The sequence below is a fragment of the Ranitomeya imitator genome, chromosome 1 (assembly GCF_032444005.1).
Source record: "Ranitomeya imitator isolate aRanImi1 chromosome 1, aRanImi1.pri, whole genome shotgun sequence".
NCBI classification, from domain to species: Eukaryota; Metazoa; Chordata; class Amphibia; order Anura; family Dendrobatidae; genus Ranitomeya; species Ranitomeya imitator.
The window spans coordinates 381,871,697-381,896,630 of NC_091282.1; the positions used below are offsets into that span (position 1 = coordinate 381,871,697).

General features: G+C 44.7%; 1 protein-coding gene across 3 annotated transcripts in view; it reads left to right on the top strand.

The window, feature by feature from the left end:
- AOPEP (aminopeptidase O (putative)) overlaps positions 1-24,934 on the top strand; it is a 1,002,964-nt gene that overhangs the window by 456,720 nt on the left and 521,310 nt on the right. For all 3 annotated transcript variants that reach the window (XM_069762004.1, XM_069762007.1, XM_069762010.1), the window contains exon 7: positions 15,051-15,157. In XM_069762004.1, the coding sequence (XP_069618105.1) occupies positions 15,051-15,157 (107 nt within the window). The remainder of the gene's footprint in view (positions 1-15,050; positions 15,158-24,934) is intronic.

Below are 24,934 nucleotides of genomic sequence, written 5' to 3' on the forward strand. Positions count from 1 at the left end.
CTTTAAGGGGCATTGATGCTACACCCTTGGCTAAAAATAAACCCCAGTTTTGGACGCAGGTGACCATGCGCATGGCGCCAGCCCATCAGGAGGATTGTCGATTTCTGGTGTTGCATAATTTGCATGATGCTATCGTGCTGGGTTTTCCGTGGTTGCAGGTACATAATCCTGTGTTGGATTGGAAGTCTATGTCTGTGACTAGTTGGGGTTGTCAGGGGGTTCATAATGATGTTCCTTTGATGTCAATCTCCTCTTCTTCCTCTTCTGAAGTTCCTGAGTTTTTGTCTGACTTCCAGGATGTATTCGATGAGCCCAAATCCAGTTCCCTTCCACCGCATAGGGACTGTGATTGTGCTATTGACCTGATTCCAGGCTGTAAGTTTCCTAAGGGTCGACTTTTCAATATTCGGCATATTCGGCCATCTTCTTCACCGTTGGGAGCGGGATTCTGTTTTGTTGCTAAAAAAATGGCTCCTTGAGACCCTGTATTGATTATCGCCTCTTGAATAAGATCACGGTCAAGTTTCAATACCCTTTACCTTTGCTTACAGATTAATTTGCTAGGATTAAGGGAGCTAGTTGGTTTACGAAGATTTACCTTCGGGGGCATATAATCTTGTTCATATTAAGCAGGGTGATGAATGGAAAACTGCGTTTAACACGCACGAAGGCCATTTTGAATACCTTGTGATGCCATTCGGGCTCACTAATGCTCCATCTGTTTTTCAGTCCTTCATGCATGATATCTTCCGGACTTATATTGATAAGTTCTTGATTGTATATTTGGACGATATTTTGATTTTTTCCGATGATTGGGAGTCTCATGTGGAACAGGTCAGGATGGTATTGCAGATGCTTCGTGACAATGCCCTGTTTGTGAAAGGGTCTAAGTGTCTCTTTGGGGTGCAGAAAGTTTCTTTTTTGGGCTTCATTTTTTCTCCCTCATCTATAGAGATGGATCCGGTTAAGGTTCAGGCCATTCATGATTGGATTCAGCCCACATCTGTGAAGAGCCTTCAGAAATGTTTGGGTTTTGCAAATTTTTATCGACGTTTCATTGCTAATTTTTCCAGCGTGGCTAAACGCTTGACCGATTTGACGAAGAAAGGCGCTGATGTGGCGAATTGGTCCTCTGCGGCTGTCTCTGCCTTTCAGGAGCTTAAACATCGTTTTACTTCTGCTCCGGTGTTGCGCCAGCCGGATGTTTCTCTTCCGTTTCAGGTTGAGGTTGACGCTTCTGAGATTGGGGCAGGGGTCGTTTTGTCCCAGAGGGATCCTGTTGGTTCCTTAATGAAACCATGTGCCTTCTTTTCCCTTAAGTTTTCGCCTGCTGAACGCAATTATGATGTCTGCAATCGGGAGTTGTTGGCTATGAAGTGGGCGTTTGAGGAGTGGTGACATTGGCTTGAGGGAGGTAAGCATCGTATTGTGGTCTTGACCGATCACAAGAATTTGATTTACCTCGAGTCTGCCAAACGGCTGAATCCTAGACAGGCTCGATGGTCCTTGTTTTTTCCCGTTTTGATTTTGTGGTCTCGTACCTTCCGGGTTCTAAGAACATTAAGGCTGATGCCCTCTCTAGGAGTTTTTTGCCTGATTCTCCTGAGGTCTTGGAACCAGTCGGTATTCTGAAAGAAGGGGTGGTCCTTTCTGCCAATTCCCCTGATTTACGACGGGTTCTTCAGGAATTTCCGGCTGACAGACCTGACCGCTGTCCTGTGGGGAAACTGTTTGTTCCTGACAGATGGACTAGTAGAGTGATTTCTGAGGTTCACTGTTCCGTGTTGGCTGGTCATCCTGGCATTTTTGGTACCAGAGACTTGGTTGGTAGGTCCTTTTGGTGGCCTTCTTTGTCACGTGATGTGCGTTCTTTTGTGCAGTCCTGTGGGACTTGTGCGCGGGCCAAGCCTTGTTGTTCCTGTGCTAGTGGGTTGCTTTTGCCATTGCCAGTCCCTGAGAGGCCCTGGATGCATATTTCTATGGATTTTATTTCGGCTCTTCCGGTTTCCCAGAGGATGTCAGTTATCTGGGTTGCTTGTGACCGGTTCTCTAAGATGGTTCATTTGGTGGCTTTGCCTAAATTGCCTTCCTCTTCGGATTTGGTTCCGTTGTTTTTTCAGCATGTGGTTCGTTTGCATGGTATTCCGGATAATATTGTGTCCGACAGAGGTTCCCAGTTTGTTTCTAGGTTTTGGCAGGCCTTTTGTGCTAGGCTGGGCATTGATTTGTCTTTTTCTTCTGCGTTTCATCCTCAGACAAATGGTCAGACCGAGCGAACTAATCAGACTTTGGAGACTTATTTGAGATGCTTTGTGTCTGCTGATCAGGATGATTGGGTGGCTTTCTTGCCATTGGCCGAGTTTGCCCTTAATAATCGGGCTAGTTCGGCTACTTTGGTTTCGCCTTTCTTTTGTAATTTTGGTTTTCATCCTCGTTTTTCTTCTGGGCAGGTTGAGCCTTCTGACTGTCCTGGTGTGGATTCTGTGGTTGACAGGTTGCAGCAGATTTGGGCTCATGTGGTAGACAATTTGGTGTTGTCTCAGGAGGAGGCTCAATGTTTTGCTAACCGTCGTCGGTGTGTTGGTTCCCGGCTTCGGGTTGGGGATTTGGTCTGGTCGTCTTCCCGTCATGTTCCTATGAAGGTTTCTTCTCCTAAGTTTAAGCCTCGGTTTATTGGTCCTTACAGGATTTCTGAGATTATTAATCCGGTGTCTTTTCGACTGGCGCTTCCGGCCTCTTTTGCGATCCATAATGTCTTCCATAGATCTTTATTGCGGAAATATGTGGTGCCCGTTGTTCCCTCTGTTGATCCTCCGGCCCCTGTGTTGGTTGATGGGGAGTTGGAATATGTTGTCTAGAAGATTTTGGATTCCCATTTTTCGAGGTGGAGGCTTTAGTACCTTGTCAAATGGAAGGGTTATGGCCAAGAGGATAATTCTTGGGTTTTTGCCTCTGATGTCCATGCCACTGATTTGGTTCTTGCCTTTCATCTGGCTCGTCCTGATCGGCCTGGGGGCTCTGGTGAGGGGTCGGTGACCCCTCCTCAAGGGGGGGTACTGTTGTGAATTCTGCTTTTGGGCTCCCTCCGGTGGTTGTAGGTGGTAATGCAGTTGTCCCAGGGCTGCAGTCATGGTCAGGTGTTTCTGCTGATTGCAATTCTCACTGGGGTATTTAGGTTTGCAGGATTCATTAGTCCTTGCCAGTTGTCAATGGTTCTTGGGAGGTGTTGGACCTCTGTCTGGTTTCTCCTGCTTAGCTGCCAATTCAGCAAAGATAAGTGTCTGTTTCTTTTTCTGTGGCACACTAGCTGTGTGCTGGATTTTTGATTGTATTTCTGCTCTGTGTATAGGATTCTCTGGAGTTGCAGATATACGTTCAACGTCTTTAGTTAGATGGAGGAATTTTTTGTATAATCTGCTGTGGATATTTTTGGAAGGGTTTTAATACTGACCGCACAGAACTCTGTCCTATCCTTTCCTATTTTAGCTAGAGTGGCCTCTTGCTAAATCCTGTTTTCTGCCTACGTGTGTCTTTCCTCTCCTACTCACAGTCAATATTCTTGGGGGTTGCCTTTCCTTTGGGGTTCTGCTCTGAGGCAAGATAGTATTCCTATTTCCATCTATAGGGGTATTTAGTCCTCTGGCTGTGACGAGGTGTCTAGGGTTTGTTAGGCACACCACACGGCTACTTCTAGTTGCGATGTCAGATCAGGATTTGCGGTCAGTACAGTTACCACCTACTCCAGTGAAAGTTATTCATGCGGCTCCAAGGTCACCGGATCATAACAGGAAATTTCATTCTCCAGTAGGACATGGCTCCTGTCCACATTGCCAAAAGTACCAATACCTGGTTTAAAAACAACAGTATCACTGTGCTTCATTAGCCATCAAACTCTCCTAACCTATACCTCCATATAGAATCTATGGGATATTGTCAAGATTAAGATGAGACACCAGACTCAACAATGCAGATGAGCTGAATTCTGCTATCAAAGCAACCTGGGCTTCCATAACATCTCAGCAGTGCCACAGGCTGATCGCCTCCATGCCATGCCGCGTTGATGCAGTAATTGATGGAAAACGAGTCCTTACCAAGTATTGAGTGCATTTACTGAACAGACATTTCAGTAGACCGACATTTCGGATTTAAAATAATTTTTTCAAGTTGGTGTTATAGAGTATTCTAATTTACTGAGATAATAACTTTGGCTGTAAATCATAATCATCAACATTAACAGAAATAAACACTTGAAATAGATTACTCTGTTTGTAATGACTCTATGTAATATGAGTTTCACTTTTTGTATTGAAAAACTGAAATGAACTTTTTTATGATATTCTAATTTTGTGAGAATCACCTATGTGTGTATGTATGAGTGATATATATATATATATATATACCGTATATACTCGAGTATCAGCCGACCCGAGTATAAGCCGACCCCCCTAATTTTGCCACAAAAAACTGGGAAAACTTATTGACTCGAGTATAAGCCTAGGGTAGGAAATGCAGCAGCTACTGGTAAATTTCAAAAATAAAAATAGATGCTCCATACCGTTCATTATTGCCCCATAAGATGCTCCATATAAAGCTGTGCCATATATAATGCTCCATACTGTTCATTATTGCCCCATAGATGTGCCATATAAAGCTGTGCCATATAGTGCTCTGCACCGTTCATCATTGCCCCATAGATGTGCCATATAAAGCTGTGCCATATAGTGCTCTGCACCGTTCATTATTGACCCATAGATGTGCCATATTGTGCTCTGCACCGTTCATTATTGCTCCATAGCTATGCCATATAGTGCCTTGCGCCATTCATTATTGCCCCATAGCTGTGCCATATAGTGCTCTGCGCCGTTCAGTATTGCCCCATAGCTGCCATATAGTGCTCTGCGCCGTTCATTATTGCCCCATAGCTGCCATATAGTGCCCTGCGCCGTTCAGTATTGCCCCATAGCTGCCATATAGTGCTCTGCGCCGTTCAGTATTGCCCCATAGCTGCCATATAGTGCTTTGCGCCATTCATTATTGCCCCATAGCTGCCATATAGTGCTTGCGCCGTTCAGTATTGCCCCATAGCTGCCATATAGTGCTCTGCGCCGTTCAGTATTGCCCCATAGCTGCCATATAGTGCTGTGTGCCATTCAGTACTGCCCCATAGCTGCCATATAGTGCTGTGTGCCGTTCAGTACTGCCCCATAGCTGCCATATAGTGCTGTGTGCCGTTCAGTACTGCCCCATAGCTGCCATATAGTGCTGTGTGCCGTTCAGTACTGCCCCATAGCTGCCATATAGTGCTGTGTGCCGTTCAGTACTGCCCCATAGCTGCCATATAGTGCTGTGTGCCGTTCAGTATTGCCCCATAGCTGCCATATAGTGCTGTGTGCCGTTCAGTACTGCCCCATAGCTGCCATATAGTGCTGTGTGCCGTTCAGTACTGCCCCATAGCTGCCATATAGTGCTGTGTGCCGTTCAGTATTGCCCCATAGCTGCCATATACTGCTGTGTGCCGTTCAGTACTGCCCCATAGCTGCCATATAGTGCTGTGTGCCGTTCAGTACTGCCCCATAGCTGCCATATAGTGCTGTGTGCCGTTCAGTACTGCCCCATAGCTGTGCCATAGAAAGCTCTGCCATTGCTGCTGCGTGGTGATCCACAGGATTGGGCATTTTCCCTGGAATCTGCGAATCCGGCATTGCTTAATGTAGACTCCTTTTTTCAGGCTATAGGATTATTACATGATGAACCTAATTCTGTGGATCAAGCAGAGAAGACCTTGTTGGCCCTGTCTCAGGGTCAAGAGGCGGCAGAATTGTATTGTGAGAAATTTAGAAAATGGTCTGTGTTGACTAAATGGAATGATGATGCTTTGGCGGCAATTTTCAGAAAGGGTCTTTCTGAATCCGTTAAAGATGTTATAGTGAGGTTTCCCACGCCTTTCGGTCTGAGTGATTCTATGTCTCTGGCCATTCAGATTGATCGGCGCTTGCGGGAGCGCAGAACTGTGCGCGCTGTGGCGTTGTTCTCAGAGCAGACTCCTGAGCCAATGCAGTGTGATAGGATTCTGTCTAAAACGGAACGACAAGGATTCAGACGTCAGCATAGGTTGTGTTATTATTGTGGCGACGCTTCTCATGTCATTTCAGTCTGCCCTAAGCGGACAAAGAGGTTCGCTAATTCATTTACCATCAGCACTGTACAACCTAAATTTCTGTTATCTGTGTCCTTGATCTGCTCATTGTCATCATTTTCTGTCATGGCGTTTGTGGATTCAGGCGCTGCCTTGAACTTAATGGACTTTGAGTTTGCCAGGCGTTGTGGTTTTCCCTTGCAGCCTTTACAGAACCCTATTCCTTTAAGGGGCATTGATGCTACACCCTTGGCTAAAAATAAACCCCAGTTTTGGACACAGGTGACCATGCGCATGGCGCCAGCCCATCAGGAGGATTGTCGATTTCTGGTGTTGCATAATTTGCATGATGCTATCGTGCTGGGTTTTCCGTGGTTGCAGGTACATAATCCTGTGTTGGATTGGAAGTCTATGTCTGTGACTAGATGGGGTTGTCAGGGGGTTCATAATGATGTTCCTTTGATGTCAATCTCCTCTTCTTCCTCTTCTGAAGTTCCTGAGTTTTTGTCTGACTTCCAGGATGTATTCGATGAGCCCAAATCCAGTTCCCTTCCACCGCATAGGGACTGTGATTGTGCTATTGACCTGATTCCAGGCTGTAAGTTTCCTAAGGGTTGACTTTTCAACCTGTCTGTGCCTGAACATACCGCCATGCGGAGCTATATTAAGGAGTCTTTGGAGAAAGGGCATATTCGGCCATCTTCTTCACCGTTGGGAGCGGGATTCTGTTTTGTTGCTAAAAAAGATGGCTCCTTGAGACCCTGTATTGATTATCGCCTCTTGAATAAGATCACGGTCAAGTTTCAATACCCTTTACCTTTGCTTACCGATTTATTTGCTAGGATTAAGGGAGCTAGTTGGTTTACGAAGATTGACCTTCGGGGGCATATAATCTTGTTCATATTAAGCAGGGTGATGAATGGAAAACTGCGTTTAACACGCACGAAGGCCATTTTGAATACCTTGTGATGCCATTCGGGCTCACTAATGCTCCATCTGTTTTTCAGTCCTTCATGCATGATATCTTCCGGACTTATATTGATAAGTTCTTGATTGTATATTTGGACGATATTTTGATTTTTTCTGATGATTGGGAGTCTCATGTGGAACAGGTCAGGATGGTATTGCAGATCCTTCGTGACAATGCCCTGTTTGTGAAAGGGTCTAAGGGTCTAAGTGCCGTTCAGTACTGCCCCATAGCTGCCATATAGTGCTGTGTGCCGTTCAGTACTGCCCCATAGCTGCCATATAGTGCTGTGTGCCGTTCAGTATTGCCCCATAGCTGCCATATACTGCTGTGTGCCGTTCAGTACTGCCCCATAGCTGCCATATAGTGCTGTGTGCCGTTCAGTACTGCCCCATAGCTGTGCCATAGAAAGCTCTGCCATTGCTGCTGCTGCAAAAAAAAAAACAAAAAAAAACGCCATACTCACCTCTCTTGCTTGCAGCTCCCGGCGTCCGGTCCCGGCGTCTCTGCGCACTGACTGATCAGGCAGAGGGCGCCGCGCACACTATATGCGTCATCGCGCCCTCTGACCTGAACAGTCAGAGCGGAGAGACGCCGGGAAGATGGAGCGCGCCCGGCGGCTGGAACGTGGACAGGTGAATATTACATACTTACCTGCTCCCGGCGTCCGGCTCCCCCTGCCTGCACAGCTGGTCTTCGGTGCCGCAGCTTCTTCCTCTATCAGCGGTTACCGGTACCGCTGATTAGAGAAATGAATAGGCGGCTCCACCCCTATGGGAGGTGGAGCCGCCTATTCATTTCTCTAATGAGCGGTCCCACGTGACCGCTGAAGAGGGGAAGAACTGCAGCACTGAAGACCGTGGGACGGCAGGGGGAGCGTCAGGATCGCCGGGACTAGGTGAGTATGCCTCAGTGCCCTCTCCCCCTCACCCGCCGACCCCACCGCTACCGTGACTCGAGTATAAGCCGAGAGGGGCACTTTCAGCCCAAAATTTTGGGCTGAAAATCTCAGCTTATACTCGAGTATATACGGTATATATATATATATATATATATATATATACATTGTAGTGCAGCAGGGTTGGTGCAGTGTGACAGATAGGCAGGGACCACAGGAAAGTTCACAGCAAACGTATTTAATGTCCAAACAACTCACATGGTGAGCAGCATGTGGTATCCTCTGGCAACGCAGCCGCGGTGTTATAACAGTCCGTATACGAGACCAGTTGCTGAAGGCGACTGCACCACCGTATCGCACTGCGGAACCACCTGCTCTGCCACTTGCAAACAAACACTGTCACACCCAAAACCTTTACTGCAGGGTTTCCAACTTGAATCTTTGGCCATGAGCCACTTGTAAGACCCGGCTTGGAGGTAGTAAACTGCCCCACTACCATCCTATAGTTCACTCCAAAAATAAAAGCCCTTAACTGGTTTTCCTGAACATTGCCTTGGCCAAATATCTTGACCAGGTCCACACTTAATTTTATTTCGCCTTGTGGCTCACAGGCATCCTGCTGTGGACACAAGACACTTGAGCGGGTCTAATAGGACTCCATCCGCATCCTGGGAGATACATAGCGACCCTCACATGTAATACCTGTTACTGCCTCACAATATACAGCTCTGGCAAAAATTAAGAGACCACCACATCAAAACCCTGTCATGGGCAGCCCAATCTCTAGACCTGAACCCCATTGAAAACCTCTGGAATGTAATCAAGAGGATGATGGATAGTCACAAGCCATCAAACAAAGAAGAACTGCTTAAATTAAATTACAGAAGCAGTGTAAAAGACTGGTGGAAAGCATGCCAAGACTGTGATTAAAAATCATGGTTATTCTACAAAATATTGATTTCTGAACTCTTCCTGAGTTAAAACATTAGTATTGTTGTTTCTAAATGTTTCTGAACTTGTTTTCTTTGCATTGTTTGAGGTCTGAAAGCACTGTTGTTGTTTTTTTTTGTTTGTTTTTTTACCATTTCTCCTTTTCAGAAAAAAAATACAAAATTAACTGCTTGGAAATTTGAAGACATGTTGTCAGAAGTTTATAGAATAAAACAATTTACACATTATTCAAAAATATACCTATAAAGAGAAAAATCAGACGAACTGAACATTTCGCAGTGGTCTCTTAATTTTTGGCAGAGCTGTGTATATATATATATATATATATATATATATATATTGTACACTGTGTATATGCTGTGTCTACTGTATATACACTACTCACAATAAGTTAGGGATATTTGGCTTTCAGGTGAAATTTCAGGATGATCTTAAAATGCATTCTAACCTTTTCAGGTGAACTTAATGTTAGTATCTAAGCTTTTGAATACACATGTCCAACTGTTCAATGTTTCAGTCCATTTTGCACAACTTGCTGTTCTTTAACAAGGAGCTTAATGGCAAAATTCACAACAGATGTTTGATCCATGAATGTCAGGGTTCAATTACAATTGGTATTTAAATAGTCCTCATCATGCTGTTCAATTTTGACATCATGACGCCTAAAAATTGATCAACAGTACCTGTCCTCTCGCGAGGTTTCAAGCGGAAGAGGCCACTGAGTTTAGAGTGTCACAGTGTGTCATCAGCAGGTTGCAACAGAGTCACAGAGAGACTGGAAGAGTCACAGAAAGGCATAGAAATAGAAGTGGATGTCCTCTGACCATGTCCCACACTGATGACCGCTTCATTGTGAACAATGCCCTTCCGAATTGGATGATGTATGCCACACAACTCCAGGCACATTTATGAGAGGTGAGAGGCACCCAAGTGTCACATCAGACCATTTAAAACCATTTCCATCAGTGTGGTCTGTGTGCTAGTCGACCTGCATGGGTACTTGACTCCTGTGCCTGATGGTGTAGTCATCATCTTGCATGGGCCAGGGAGAATCTATGCTGGACGAGGGACCAGTGGGTCTCCGTGCTGTTCACTGATGAAAGTCGATTAACACTGGGCAGAAATGATGGCCCCAATGATGTTATTGACTGTGACTACACAGCATTTATTCTAAATTAGCCAAAATATATTTTTCAGTAGGTCAGGAGACATAGACTATTGATCATATGAGTTTGAACATTGATTCTTGTTGTAGATTGAATTGATGTGTGTAAATTGTTGAATGGCTGCTGTTTATCTATTATATAAGCTCCTACAGTTTATGTGGCTATCCTTGGAGGACAGGGACGCATTGTCTTTGAACAATCGATGTTTGCTAACATGTTGATTAACCATTGTATAACCATGTAGCTTGTTGGCCTGCAATCCATGAAGGATAAACTATGCAGATTGATTACATACTCAAACAATGAGAGTTGACCCTATCCTACCTTCCTGCTGACCTGTGGATGATCGTTTGAAGGACAGATGTGGGTATAAAAAGGGAACCTTATCTGTCACGCTGGGTGAAGGATAAGTTTACAACAGTGGGCAGAGGGAAGGGGGAGCCCAAACACTAGGGTAGACGGGAGTAGAGACCCCTAGGCAGATCTAAAATCACCCTGTCTGCCCTAAATGTCCCTATATAGGTCCTGCACCCATCGCCGAGCAGGAACCTAATCCCTGCCTGACCCTAGTGATGGACCCTACACAGGGAGGAGACGGGGTAGGCACTAGTTAGTCCCCACTAAAACTAAAGACAGAGAGGGTGGATGGTTAGGGGAGAAACACTTAGCTTGAGAAGACAACCGAGAGTCACACCAGCAATTCTCCAAGGGTCCTCAGGGAAGACACTAGCCAGCTGCTAGAACTTCCAACAAGACTGAGGCAAATATGAGCTAACACCTGCACCATGCTGCAGCAATTTAATGTATTTAAACCTTCAGCACAGGTGTGTGATTAGCAGCAGAAGGTGGAGGTAACTATTGGGTCAGAGAAGGATATCGCTCCATAACAGAGATGCAAAAATTAAGAAGGTGCTTGAGCTAAACTCAAAAACCTTCTACAGCTGGATCCAGGATGACTATCACACCTGACACACCTGGGACATTATTCTTCTGCAGAGAGACTTTACAGAATAGCAGCCAGGACAGCATGGGTTCAACCGGAGGAATACAGAATTGAGAGATTTATACAGGATGCCAGCTTAAGGGACCAGGACCCTAGCTGTAGAAATACAGAGCTGCTCCATTGAACATCACTGAACCCTCAGAGATTTTTAGAGAAGCCAGGTTGAGGCTATCTAGTCACATGCCCCTGTCGAGATGTTCACAGAAGCCAGGTTGGGACAATCAGGTCACATGGCCAGGTACCTCAATACGCTGTCACATTCATTAAGCATGTTTTTACCTTTTCTCTGTGGGTGACCACCAAGAGTGGAGTATCACTGGTGGGGTAGTCGGCCCTGGAAGCCCCAAAGTCGCAATCGCTCTAATCCCGGCCAGTGGCCTGCACTTTCTCCAGACCTGAATCCAACCTCAATGACTGGAGGGCCAACCTTCAAGAAGAGTGGGATGCCATGCCTCAGCAGAAAATAATTCGACTTGCGAACAGCATAAGACAACGTTGTCAAACTGTAATTGATGCTCAAGGTCGCATGACAAGTTATCGAGACATTTACATTTTTTTGGGGGGTGGGGTTATTCCCATCACTGTTGTTGGCTTTTGTTTCAATAAATTGTTTGAAATGAGGAAATCACCACCATTGCATGGTTCAACTTAAGATACCTACTTTCATGATAAAATATCACTGTAGCTTGAACTTATCACATTTTCCAAAAATTTAACCGGAAAGTCAAATATCCCTAACTTTATATGAGTAGTATATGGATACACCTTAGCGTGTCATGTGTCGTTTTATAACCAACATGCTGTCACTATGTGCTTTGATGGCCACATGACACACTAAGGAATTTATATATGTTGGCCAATAGAAGGTGATATGACACCTTATTGTTCATAATGTAGATGATGCTGTTATCCACACTCATCAGATGTGAATTAGAGGTTGAGAGAGAACAATGCCACTCCACCCACCCCAATGTCTTTCATAACCTGAATTTAAAAGGAAAAAGGTCATAATAATAGACACCCTACCATTGTCATCCAAACATAATGACATAGCTGATAATCATTACACAGTTGAAAAGGTTGATAATAGGCACAGGTCCATCATATATAACTTGTAACACTACAAAACGGACCCATCGGAAGGCAAAATTTTTCCTAACTCTAAATTTGGAGTTCAATCTATGGCTCAACTCTTTATGGCAGTCTAGTATATTTAAGTTGTCATATAAAATTTGCCATCACAGTCTTGTGTGGCAGAAACTTCCGGTTCCACCAGCCAACTGGCTGCACTTAACGCCCACCGTTTGGCTACTTGTTTGCTGATCGGTAGTCATTCAATAGCCTCATACCACCGGCTAACCTTGCTTTAGATGTTCACTGAATGGTCTGTACAAGATTATTCTGTGTGTATGAGCTGCATTGTTCTCAACAGAGCGGATATTGTTTACACAGTATGAGCCACTGTTGAGAATGATGATGTTTTGGGCAAACCTCTCATATGTACAGTACACAAAAATGGTACCAATAAATACTATAACTTCGCATGCAAAAACCAGGTTCTCAAACCGCTACATCGGCAACAAATAAAAACAACAATGAAATTACATTCTGTCCCCATCTTCAAAATCAAGTAGTATGTAAGAGGACGTCGCAACACTACCCTACATCTACTATATAATTGTCTAAGGGTCACTTCCATCTGTCTGTCTGTCCCGGATATACATTGGTCGTGGCCTCTGTCTGTCATGGAATCCAAGTCACTGATTGGTCTCGCCAGCTGCCTGTCAAGGCTGCCGCGACCAATCAGCGATGGCCACAGTCCGATTAGTCCCTCCCTACTCCCCCGCAGTCAGTGCCCAGCGCCCACTCCATACTCCCCGCAGTCACCGCTCACACAGGGTTAATGCCAGCGGTAACGGACCGCGTTATGCCTCAGGTAACTCACTCCTTTACTGCTGCTATTAACCCTGTCTGACCAAGTTTTTACTATTGATGCTGCCTATGCAGCATCAATAGTAAAAGGATCTAATGTTAAAAAAAAAAAATCATTATATACTCACCTTACGCCGCCTTTCCCGCGCCTCGCGACGCTCCGGTAACCGCTCCATGCAAGCGGCAGGTTCCGGTGGCAAGGATGGTATGCGACAAGGACCTGCCATGATGTCATGGTCATGTGACCGTGACCTCATCACAGGTCCTGTGCGCCTGTGCGAGAAGGACCTGCCATGACGTCACGGTCATGTGACCGCAACATCATCACGGGTCCTACGCTACCAACCCTGGGACGGGAAGCTGCCAAATGCACCGCACACAGGCGACATGACTACAAGGGCTCCCTCGGAAGGTGAGTATATGTTTATTTTTTATTTTTTAACCTGTGATATACGTGGCTGGGCAATATACTACACAGCTGGGCAATATACTACGTGACTGGCCAATATACTGCGTGGCTGGGCAATATACTATGTGGCTCTGTGCTGTATACTATGTCGCTGTGCAATATACTACGTGGCTCTGTGCTGTATACTACGTCATTGGGCAATATACTACGTAACTGGGCAATATACTACATGGCTGGGCAATATACTACGTCACTGGGCAATATACTACGTGACTGGGCAATATACTACGTGGCTGGACAATATACTACGTGGCTGGGCAATATACTACGTGGCTGGGCAATATACTACGTGACTGGACAATATACTACGTGGCTGGGCAATATACTACGTGGCTGGGCAATATACTACGTGGCTGGGCAATATACTATGTCACTGGGCAATATACTACGTGGGCTGTGCAATATACTATGTAACTGGGCAATATACTACGTGGCTGGGCAATATACTACGTGGCTGGGCAATATACTACGTCCCTGAGCAATATACTACATGACTGGGCAATATACTACGTGGCTGGGCAATATACTATGTAACTGGGCAATATACTATGTGGCTGGGCAATATACTACGTAACTGGGCAATATACTACGTGGCTGGGCAATATACTACGTGGCTGGGCAATATACTACGTCCCTGAGCAATATACTACGTGACTGGGCAATATACTACGTGGCTGGGCAATATACTATGTAACTGGGCAATATACTGCGTGACTGGGCAATATACTACGTAACTGGGCAATATACTACGTTGCTGGGCAATATACTACGTCACTGGGCAATATACTACGTGACTGGGCAATATACTATGTCACCGGGCAATATACTACGTGGCTGGGCAATATACTACGAGGCTGGGCAATATACTATGTGGGCTGTGCAATATACTACGTGAACATGCATATTCTAGAATACCCGATGCGTTAGAATCGGGCCACCATCTAGTATAATAATAATATGGAAGCTCTCCAATCTTTCTCCCTTTTATCTTACAAATTGTTTTGATTCTACTCTGCCATGGTATTGTGCTCTATAGATACAAGATGTAGTATTTGTGTCCCTGGTTTTAATTATAACAGCAGGAAATGTAGATTTCAGTGATTATTTTTGAACAAAGGGAAGGAATGTTATCATTTTGAAAGGAACTTGAAAGAAAGTTTTTTTTGTGTTAATTAAATTTAGAACATGTACCTTAAACTGTTGTCATGTTATAAATTAACAACCAGCTAAAATCATTTTCAATTCTTCACCTAATATCAATTGACATAAATAAGATTACAAAATGTCTTATATTCTCTTGTACTGTTGATTTATACAAAGTATTTTGAAGCATGAGTAATCATTCAATAATGCTCTCTGCTGCCCTTTATAGGCAACAAAAAATGGAGTACTGATTTAAATGTTCCCTTTTTACTGTTGAATCATAATTATTTTCTTCAGGAATTGAATTAATGGCAATTTCCTAATACATACTGAACATGAAAAGTCCGTATCTGCACTTATTGACTCTTATTGTGTCACTGAACAGTTATCAGAGGAAGAGTCTAAAGAACATCAAGATTTAAAAGCACTTTTGCGATGGCGTCGTCTCCGTGATGAGCTCAGCAACTCTCGGGAGGAACTACAAATACTAAGGTGCAAACTTTATATCCCTTTCTCTTTTGCTCTGCATTGTCCTTAGATCCAGTCTATCCTTAGATATGATCTCACATGTGCTTCATATGTCATTTGAAATGTTCTAATTTTAAGTATCAGCTAAACATAGAAATATGACACTCTTATTGAAATAATCTAAGTTCTTGAAAGGGAACCGTTCATGCAAAATAATGCTATTAACCTTCAGATATGGGGCTATTCTGCATGTTAATAGTGTTCTGACACCATGCAATGCCGGCATTGCGAGTCCCGCTGCTACTGGGAGGAAATCAACTTTTTTCCTCACGGCAGCCTCACTCTTTGGCCAGAGACAGACTGCCGTATTTCTCGTGTGAGGATCACATTGCACTGCATGCACTGGCCAGGCACCTCTCCTGACCTGGGCAAGACAGTATGATGTATTTCTATGCAGCTGTCAAGCTCAGGTCAGGAGAGCCGACAGCCAGTATGAGGTTTACGATGCGATTCTTGTACGAGAAATACGGCAGTCTGTCTCTGCCCTTTCAGTCACAGTTTCAGTCACTACTCTGTATATAGAGAGCGGCGGCTGTAACTGCACCCCCTGCAGTGACTGACAGCCGGCTTTAATGCTGAGCGCTAGTACTGACTCAGCTGTCAGTGACAGTGGCACAATTACAGCAACTGGTCTATATACACAGTACAGTGACGGAAACCATGCAGGCGTCACTCCTGTGACAGAAAGAGCAAGGCTGTCAGGAGGAATAAAGTTAATTTCCTCCTGGCAGTGGGGCTCTCAGTGCCGGCCCCGCACGGTGTCAAAACACTATTAACTGTCAGATTAACTCCATATCTGAAGGTTAATAGAGTTATTTCACATGACGGGTTCCCTTTAAATGACTCCAGACAAAACTGTTATACTGTGTTATGCCAAGTAGTAGTATGTAAGAAAGTGGTGCATGATTCCAGAATTTCCATAAAACTTAGAGGTAGCAGGACTTGGCAATCTTTGGACTTTCTGAGATCAGGGCGCAGCAGAGAAGATTCTTCTGGAGCTCGTTGTCTTACCACCATAGGACAGTCCCCAGGAGGAGAGGGACAAGGATGAGCTCCTGGGATCCATTTATTTACAGATTTCTTAGTTTTAATTTTAGTATGAAACAGAATAGGATAAAAGAGGGGAAGAAAGAAACATAGATTTAATTTTTCATTTTGTGTGAATTTATTGTGTGTTGTCCTTCAGTGGGATTTTCCTTCAGTGCGGTTATTAATAAAACAGCTTTGATTATAAATAAATGTGATAAGACATTTCTGCAAGTTTCTATGTGTCACTTTAGGTGTTGAGTCATAAGCAAGTTGGATAACTTTATTTTGAAAATAATACTTCTATTTGTCTTGTCTGATTTTCAATGCCACCCATGTGGCAGCTGTTCCAGTTATTGTTATTATTCAGTGATGCGTGCACGTCACCCTTAATATGAAATAAGATATGGGGTGAGTCTATATTTATAGTGATGCTTTCCAGGGCACTGCGTATTAATACTGCCTTAATGAGAAGTTTTGTCTCCCTTGTGCCCTTGTCTTATTACACCACATCAGGGGTGGACATACCACTTGTGAACCCTTTTCAGCCCGAACAAGGGCCCAAGCCGCAAACCGCTTCTGTCACAGACACATTATTGGACTGCAAAAGGTCCAAATAGTGTTCTTTAATGGCGGCCTTCTTTTCTTTGTGTCCATCTCTACACCACGTACTAGGCTTATTTTAGTAGAATCAATGAGATATGGGAATTCTAAAAAGGAGAAAATTTATAATACATAATGTATGTCTGGAATACCTAATGGTTCAAATCATTATAGATATGTTGGAAAATAAATAAGATACTTTTAAAATTTTTAAAGTGGATATATCATCAAAATTCTCAATATAAACTGCATATATTGTAAAGTCCTTTTAGAACTGAGGAAGCTGGCATTATTATTTTTAAAATCCATGTAAAAGAAAAAAAGTTTCTGCACCTAATATTAAAATAAACAATTTATGAGTCCACCTCTGGCCTGATCCATAAAATACTCATTTTAATTTGAGTATTCTGCAATCATTTTGATATTAATTTTTAAAGTAAGAACACCTGCCTCATCAGGCTGAAACAAGCTATTTAATAATTTATGCAGTTTGCATTGTGAAATCTGGTAATATATCCCTTAATGTTGTGCTAATGCATCCAACATAAAGCTTTCTACCAGTGTACACAAATTAAATCTACACTCAATTGTACTCTTTAATGCTGATAACAGCAACCTAGCCCAATTTTTAGAATTTTTGGGCAGTTTTTCCCATTGTTCCATTCATTTCAACTTAAAGCGACAGATTTGCCAATCATTTGTATTAAGTAGACAGCGTAAACTTAGACTGGACAGTCTTCAAAAGAACTAACATTTATTACAGTGGCTCATGCTGGTTGGTAAACCTGGTGCATGGTGCAGACCAATCATCATATAAATACATAGTGCATCATGTGTTACCTGGAAATGAGGTGCAGTAAACCCCAACGCACGTTTTGCGTCGGCTTCTTCAGGGGGTTGTGCTGCACCTCATTTCCAGGTAACACATGATGCACTATGTATTTACAGTATATGCTGATCGGTCTGTTTACATTTAATTTCGCATCTGGAGCCTGGTTGGTCATGTGACTGCAACAGTGTCCTTACTCTGTTTAGGATATCTCCTTGTGATATTGAGCATTCCATATGTAGCCTTTGTAGGGGGTATGGTGATGTACAATAACAAATTGTATTGTGGTACCGTGTTAGCCAGAAAAATCGATGTGAATACTTTTCTGCCCAATGATGACAGAAGTATTCTAGGAGTGATACCTTTATTGGCTAACCAGAAAATATGTTTGCAAGCTTTCTAGAGGGTATGGTAAAATGTGTTTGTTCTTTTCCCTCGTCCCGCTGCCATATGCTATTAGTGTATGTGTATAGGTTAACATATGTTGATATTGCCACACGATTTAAGTGTGCTATCACCTCGTATATAATGGTACTGCTACACAATCAGGTGTATTACCGTGTCTTGTTCACTATATATAATGCAATGTATATATTTGCTATTTGGTGTATCTGTTAAATAGGGAAAGCGTAGTACTAAAGTTTGCCCACAAGATGGAGTACCTTAGAATAGTGTACATAATACTAGTCACCCTAGGAGGGGTCAGCTGCAGCTAAGGGAAGGATTGTTTCCTGTATCTGGTTAGAAGGGCCCAAGGGCCTAGACAGTCCACCCAAGCTCTAGGCCCAGGACATTAGCACCTACCACGCAACGTTGGTTGATTAAGAGGAGAGAGCCCAGCCATCCACAACATCAGGCCAGAAAAGCAGAGGCCAGCACAGCAGAAGGAAAGAAGACAGTATGCAGGCACAGGTAGCCCCAGAATGTGGCAGCTTATAGCTTGGGCAGATGTCATCAGTACCGGGGTGAAACGGTGGCTGGGGCAGGACCAAGAAGCAGTGAGCTGGGAGCAGGACACCGTTGAGACATCATAGGACACAATACTGATGGGCAAGTCACTCGCTAGGTGGCAACTAGCTTCGGAGGTGGAAACTCTCTTATCTGGGGCAAAACAGACTGAGAAAGGCCTAACCGTGGAAGAGCTGAATTAGGAGGACACTGGGGACCTGTGCGGCACGGTCCAACCCTGGTATGCACTGTGTGAAAGGAAGGAAGGTGCATAGAGAGAAGAGGAGATGTGTAATGTTGATCCTGTTGTAATTGCTGTGAAGAGTCTGGATGTACTGCGTAAAGCTTACAGTAAAGTTGTTGATTTGAAAGTTGAAAAGGACTGTGTCTCCATCTTTATTACATCCACTGATGGGAACCTGCAGCGAAACAGAGGTGACCCTGACGGCGCAGAGAATAGAGCCACTGGTACATAGTGACGGACAATGTTTTCATATAATGGGGCCACGGCACAGATACACCGGAGTGTTCAGCCATGACGACTGCCCTGGTTCAGCCTCTTACATTTGGTGTAAGTCGGCAGGATGCGACTACCTCGCAATGCGGAGGAACCGCAAAGAAAGAAAATGATGATGATGATTTTGAGTGCCACTGTTGTAACCAGAGAAAACAATGATGAAAATTTTGAGAATGCCCTTGAAATGCTGGAAGTGACTAATAAAATTGACTTGATTTATACCGTGAAAAAGACTGACCATGTAGATGTGACCAAGATGGCAGCCATGAAGATGGCGGGAAGTGGCGTTGAGGAAAAAGAAAATGACAACAGAGATCCCCTCCTTTGTGGGCGTAAGAGTACAGCATGGCACCAATATCCACTTGTTGATATTCCCCAGTCCAACCCTGGTGGGTGTGGATGAAGAAAAGTAGACCTCACCCGACTACATAATTCCAGCAAATGCGTGGAGCTGTCAGCGGCGTCCTCACCTGGAAATGGGTGGGGCCTAGAAGGAAAACCTGGATGCAGCTGCGCGGCACCATTGTGTAACCTTGGAACGGCAGCGATGGAGCACTCCTGCACCCATAGCTACAGAGGCATAGGCCGCTTGGAGTGAAGGTGGCAGCAGGAAGATGCCAGAACTTGGCCAGGCAGACTGTGGGAAGACGTTGTGGAGGACTCCACTTACCCACTCCTAGAGTTGTCTCGGGCGCAGAGACGGGGGCCGGTGGAGTCCTTCTCCACCCAGAGGCCGGAACATCATGCGGGCCAGTGTGGTGACATCAGAAAGAGGAATCCTGTAATCTGGAACCCAAGTTGTTGACTCAGCGGGGATCGGAACTGGCATCTACACTGGAAGAACCGTGGTCAGAGGCCGAGGACGAACTGGGCCTTTATTTACCGGCTGACTATGCAGGCATGTCCGTGGAAGGATACAGCGGTCACGGGATGGGTGCAGTCATCAGTCTAGCTCCTGAGTGGATGAATGCTCTTCAGCCCCTGACCTTGGAGGGATGTCTCACCCATGGCCCCCTGTTGCAGAGGCAGTTGTTCGACCACGCGTCCTTGAAGGGAGATCGGTGCCACCTCCCTGTTCCGTAGAGGCCCAACCCATCTCTGTTACCACCATGTCCCTGGGTGCCTCCCATTTCCATTCACCAGTGGAGGGCCCCTTTCCCACTCCCAGGCAGGCTGCCTGGATGGATGATGTTATTAAGCGGAAAAAGCAGCAGGATAAGGAGGCGTGAGCCGAGATGCTTCAACCCGGAGGGGGCGCTCTGGCTGGCCACAGTACTCGTGGCCTGTTGGTGTATACTGACATAGAAAGGGGGTACAGCTTTATTTGAGAAGAAGGGGCTGACACCAAGGTATATGTGAATGCGGCGTCAGTCAAATTTGGCAAACGGCTACTGGAAGGAGACTGGGTGTCATTCGTTAAGGAGGGCTGTCCTCAAGGGTACTACGCGGTTACAGTTACCATCTGCAGTGAGTATGACCTGGGACTTTTTCTGGACCCAGAGCGGGTGTCAGCAGCACCTACTGCTTGGGCTACCACCCTTCCAAGGCAGACCACGACTTCTGTGGCTGCAAAGTTGTCCTCAGTCCGCAACCGGGCATGGGATTCAGCCGCTCTTGCAACGGCCCGGGATATGCGCCGTTGATTCCTTGAGACTTTTTACTGCTAAAAAATTTTGTGAACATTGCACATCTGACTTAACCCCTTCATGACCCAGCCTATTTTGACCTTAATGACCTGGCCGTTTTTTGCAATTCTGACGAGTGTCCCTTTATGAGGTAATAACTCAGGAACGCTTCAACGGATCCTAGCGGTTCTGAGATTGTTTTTTCGTGACATATTGGGCTTCATGTTAGTGGTAAATTTAGGTCAATAAATTATGCGTTTATTTGTGATAAAAACGGAAATTTGGCGAACATTTTGAAAATTTCGCAATTTTCACAATTTGAATTTTTATTCTGTTAAACCAGAGAGATATGTGACACAAAATAGTTAATAAATAACATTTCCCACATGTATACTTTACATCAGCACAATTTTGGAAACAAAATTTTTTTTTGCTAGGAAGTTATAAGGGTTAAAATTTGACCAGCGATTTCTCATTTTTACAACGAAATTTACAAAACCATTTTTTTAGGGACCACCTCACATTTGAAGTCAGTTTACGGGGTCTATATGGCTGAATATACCCAAAAGTGACACCATTCTAAAAACTGCACCCCTCAAGGTGCACAAAACCACATTCAAGAAGTTTATTAACCCTTCAGGTGCTTCACAGCAGCAGAAGCAACATGGAAGGAAAAAATGAACATTTAACTTTTTAGTCACAAAAATTATATTTTAGCAACAATTTTTTTGATTTCACAATGGTAAAAGGAGAAACTGAACCACGAAAGTTGTTGTCAATTTGTCCTGAGTACGCTGATACCTCATATGTAGGGGTAAACCACTGTTTGGGCGCACGGCAGGGCTTGGAAGGGAAGGAGCGCCATTTGACTTTTTGAATGAAAAATTATCTCCATCGTTAGCGGACACCATGTCGCGTTTGGAGAGCCCCTGTGTGCCTAAACATTGGAGCTCCCCCACAAGTGACCCCATTTTGGAAACTAGACCCCCGAAGGAACTTATCTAGATGCCTAGTGAGCACTTTAAACCCTCAGGTGCTTCACAAATTGATCTGTAAAAATGAAAAAGTACTTTTTTTTCACAAAAAATTTCTTTTCGCCTCAATTTTTTCATTTTCACATAGGCAATAGGATAAAATGGATCCTAAAATTTGTTGGGCAATTTCTCCCGAGTACGCCGATACCTCATATGTGGGGGTATACCACTGTTTGGGCACACGGCAGGGCTCGGAAGGGAAGGCGCGCCATTTGACTTTTTGAATGGAAAATTAGCTCCAATTGTTAGCGGACACCATGTCGCGTTTGGAGAGCCCCTGTGTGCCTAAACATTGGAGCTCCCCCACAAGTGACCCCATTTTGGAAACTAGACGCCCGAAGGAACTTATCTAGATGCATAATGAGCACTTTAAACCCCCAGGTGCTTCACAGAAGTTTATAACGCAGAGCCATGAAAATAAAAAATAACTTTTCTTTCCTCAAAATTGATTTTTTAGCCTGGAATTTCCTATTTTGCCAAGGGTATTAGGAGAAATTGGACCCCAAATGTTATTGTCCAGTTTGTCCTGAGTACGCTGATACCCCATATGTGGGGGTAAACCACTGTTTGGGCGCACGGCAGGGCTCGGAAGGGAAGGCACGCCATTTGGCTTTTTAAATGGAAAATTAGCTCCAATCATTAGCGGACACCATGTCACGTTTGGAGAGCCCTTGTGTGCCTAAACATTGGAAAATCCCCAGCAAATGACCCCATTTTGGAAACTAGACCCCCAAAGGAACTAATCTAGATGTGTGGTGAGGACTTCGAACCCCCAAGTGCTTCACAGAAGTTTATAACGCAGAGCCATGAAAATTTAAAAAAAAAATATTTTCTCAAAAATGATTTTTAGCCTGCAATTTTTTATTTTCCCAAGGGTAACAGGAGAAATTTGACCCCAAAAGTTGTTGTCCAGTTTCTCCTGAGTACGGTGATACCCCATATGTGGGGGTAAACTACTGTTTGGGCACATGCCGGGGCTCGGAAGTGAAGTAGTGACGTTTTGAAATGCAGACTTTGATGGAATGCTCTGCGGGCATCACGTTGCGTTTGCAGAGCCCTTGATGTAGCCAAACAGTAGAAACCCCCCACAAGTGACCCCATTTTGGAAACTAGACCCCGAAAGGAACTTATCTAGATGTGTGGTGAGCACTTTGAACCCCCAAGTGCTTCACAGAAGTTTATAACGCAGAGCCGTGAAAATAATAAATACGTTTTCTTTCCTCAAAAATAATTATTTAGCCCAGAATTTTTTATTTTCCCAAGGGTTACGGGAGAAATTGGACCCCAAAAGTTGTTGTCCAGTTTCTCCTGAGTACGCTGATACCCCATGTGTGGGGGTAAACCACTGTTTGGGCACACGTCGGGGCTCAGAAGGGAAGTAGTGACTTTTGAAATGCAGACTTTGATGGAATGGTCTGCGGGTGTCACGTTGCGTTTGCAGAGCCCCTGGTGTGCCTAAACAGTAGAAACCCCCACAAGTGACCCCATTTTAGAAACTAGACCCCCCAAAGAACTTATCTAGATATGTGGTGAGCACTTTGAACTCCCAAGTGCTTCACAGACGTTTACAACGCAGAGCCGTGAAAATAAAAAATCATTTTTCTTTCCTCAAAAATGATGTTTTAGCAAACATTTTTTTATTTTCACAAGGGTGACAGGAGAAATTGGACCCCAGTAAATGTTGCGCAGTTTGTCCTGAGTATGCTGGCACACCATATGTGGGGGTAAACCACTGTTTGGGCACACGTCGGGGCTCGGAAGTGAGGGAGCACCATTTGACTTTTTGAATACAAGATTGGCTGGAATCAATGGTGGCGCCATGTTGCGTTTGGAGATCCCTGATGTGCCTAAACAGTGGAAACCCCTCAATTCTACCTCCAACACTAACCCCAACACACCCCTAACCCTAATCCCAACTGTAGCCATAACCCTAATCACAACCCTAACCACAACCCTAATTCCAACCCTAACCCTAAGGCTATGTGCCCACGTTGCGGATTCGTGTGAGATTTTTCAGCATCATTTTTGAAAAATCCGCGGGTAAAAGGCACTGTGTTTTACCTGCGGATTTACTGTGGATTTCCAGTGTTTTTTGTGCGGATTTCACCTGTGGATTCCTATTGAGGAACAGGTGTAAAACGCCGCGGAATCCGCACAAAGAATTGACATGCTGCGGAAAATACAATGCAGCGTTTCCGCGGGGTATTTTCCGCACCATGGGCACAGCGGATTTGGTTTTCCATAGGTTTACATGGTACTGTAAACCTGATGGAACACTGCTGCGAATCTGCAGCGGCCAATCCGCTGCGGATCCGCAGCCAAATCCGCACCGTGTGCACATGGCCTAATTCTAAAGGTATGCTGCGGAAAACGCTGCGGATCCGCAGCAGTTTCCCATGAGTTTACAGTTCAATGTAAACCTATGGAAAACAAAAATCGCTGTACACATGCTGCAGAAAAACTGCACGGAAACGCAGCGGTTTACATTCCGCAGCATGTCGCTTCTTTCTGCGGATTCCACAGCGGTTTTACAACTGCTCCAATAGAAAATCGCAGTTGTAAATCTGCAGTGAAATGCGCAGAAAAACCGCGTTAAAACTGCCATAAATCCGCAGCGGGATTTATCAAATCCGCAGCGGAAAAATCCACAGAGGACCAGAATACGTGTGCACATACCGAAACCCTAACCATAACCCTAACCCTAAACCCTACCCCTAACCCTAACCCTAGTCCTAACCCTAACCCTAACCCTAGTCCTAACCCTAACCCTAATTCTTACCCCAACCTTAGTGGAAGAAAAAAAAAATCTTTATTTTATTATTGTCCCTACCTATGGGGGTGACAAAGGGGGGTGGTCATTTTTTTTATTTTGATCACTGCGATAGGTTTTATCGCAGTGATCAAAATGCACTTGAAACGAATCTGCCGGCCGGCAGATTCGGCGGGCGCACTGCGCATGCGCCCGCCATTATGGAAGATGGCGGCGCCCAGGAAAGAAGACGGACAGACCACGGGAGGCTCGGTAAGTATGATGGGGTGGGAGGGAGCACGGGGGGGTGGATCGGAGCATGGGGGGGTAAATCGGAGCACGGGGGGGTGGATTGGAGCACGGGGGGTGCATTGGAGCATCGGGGGGTGGATCGGACTGCAGGGGGGGTG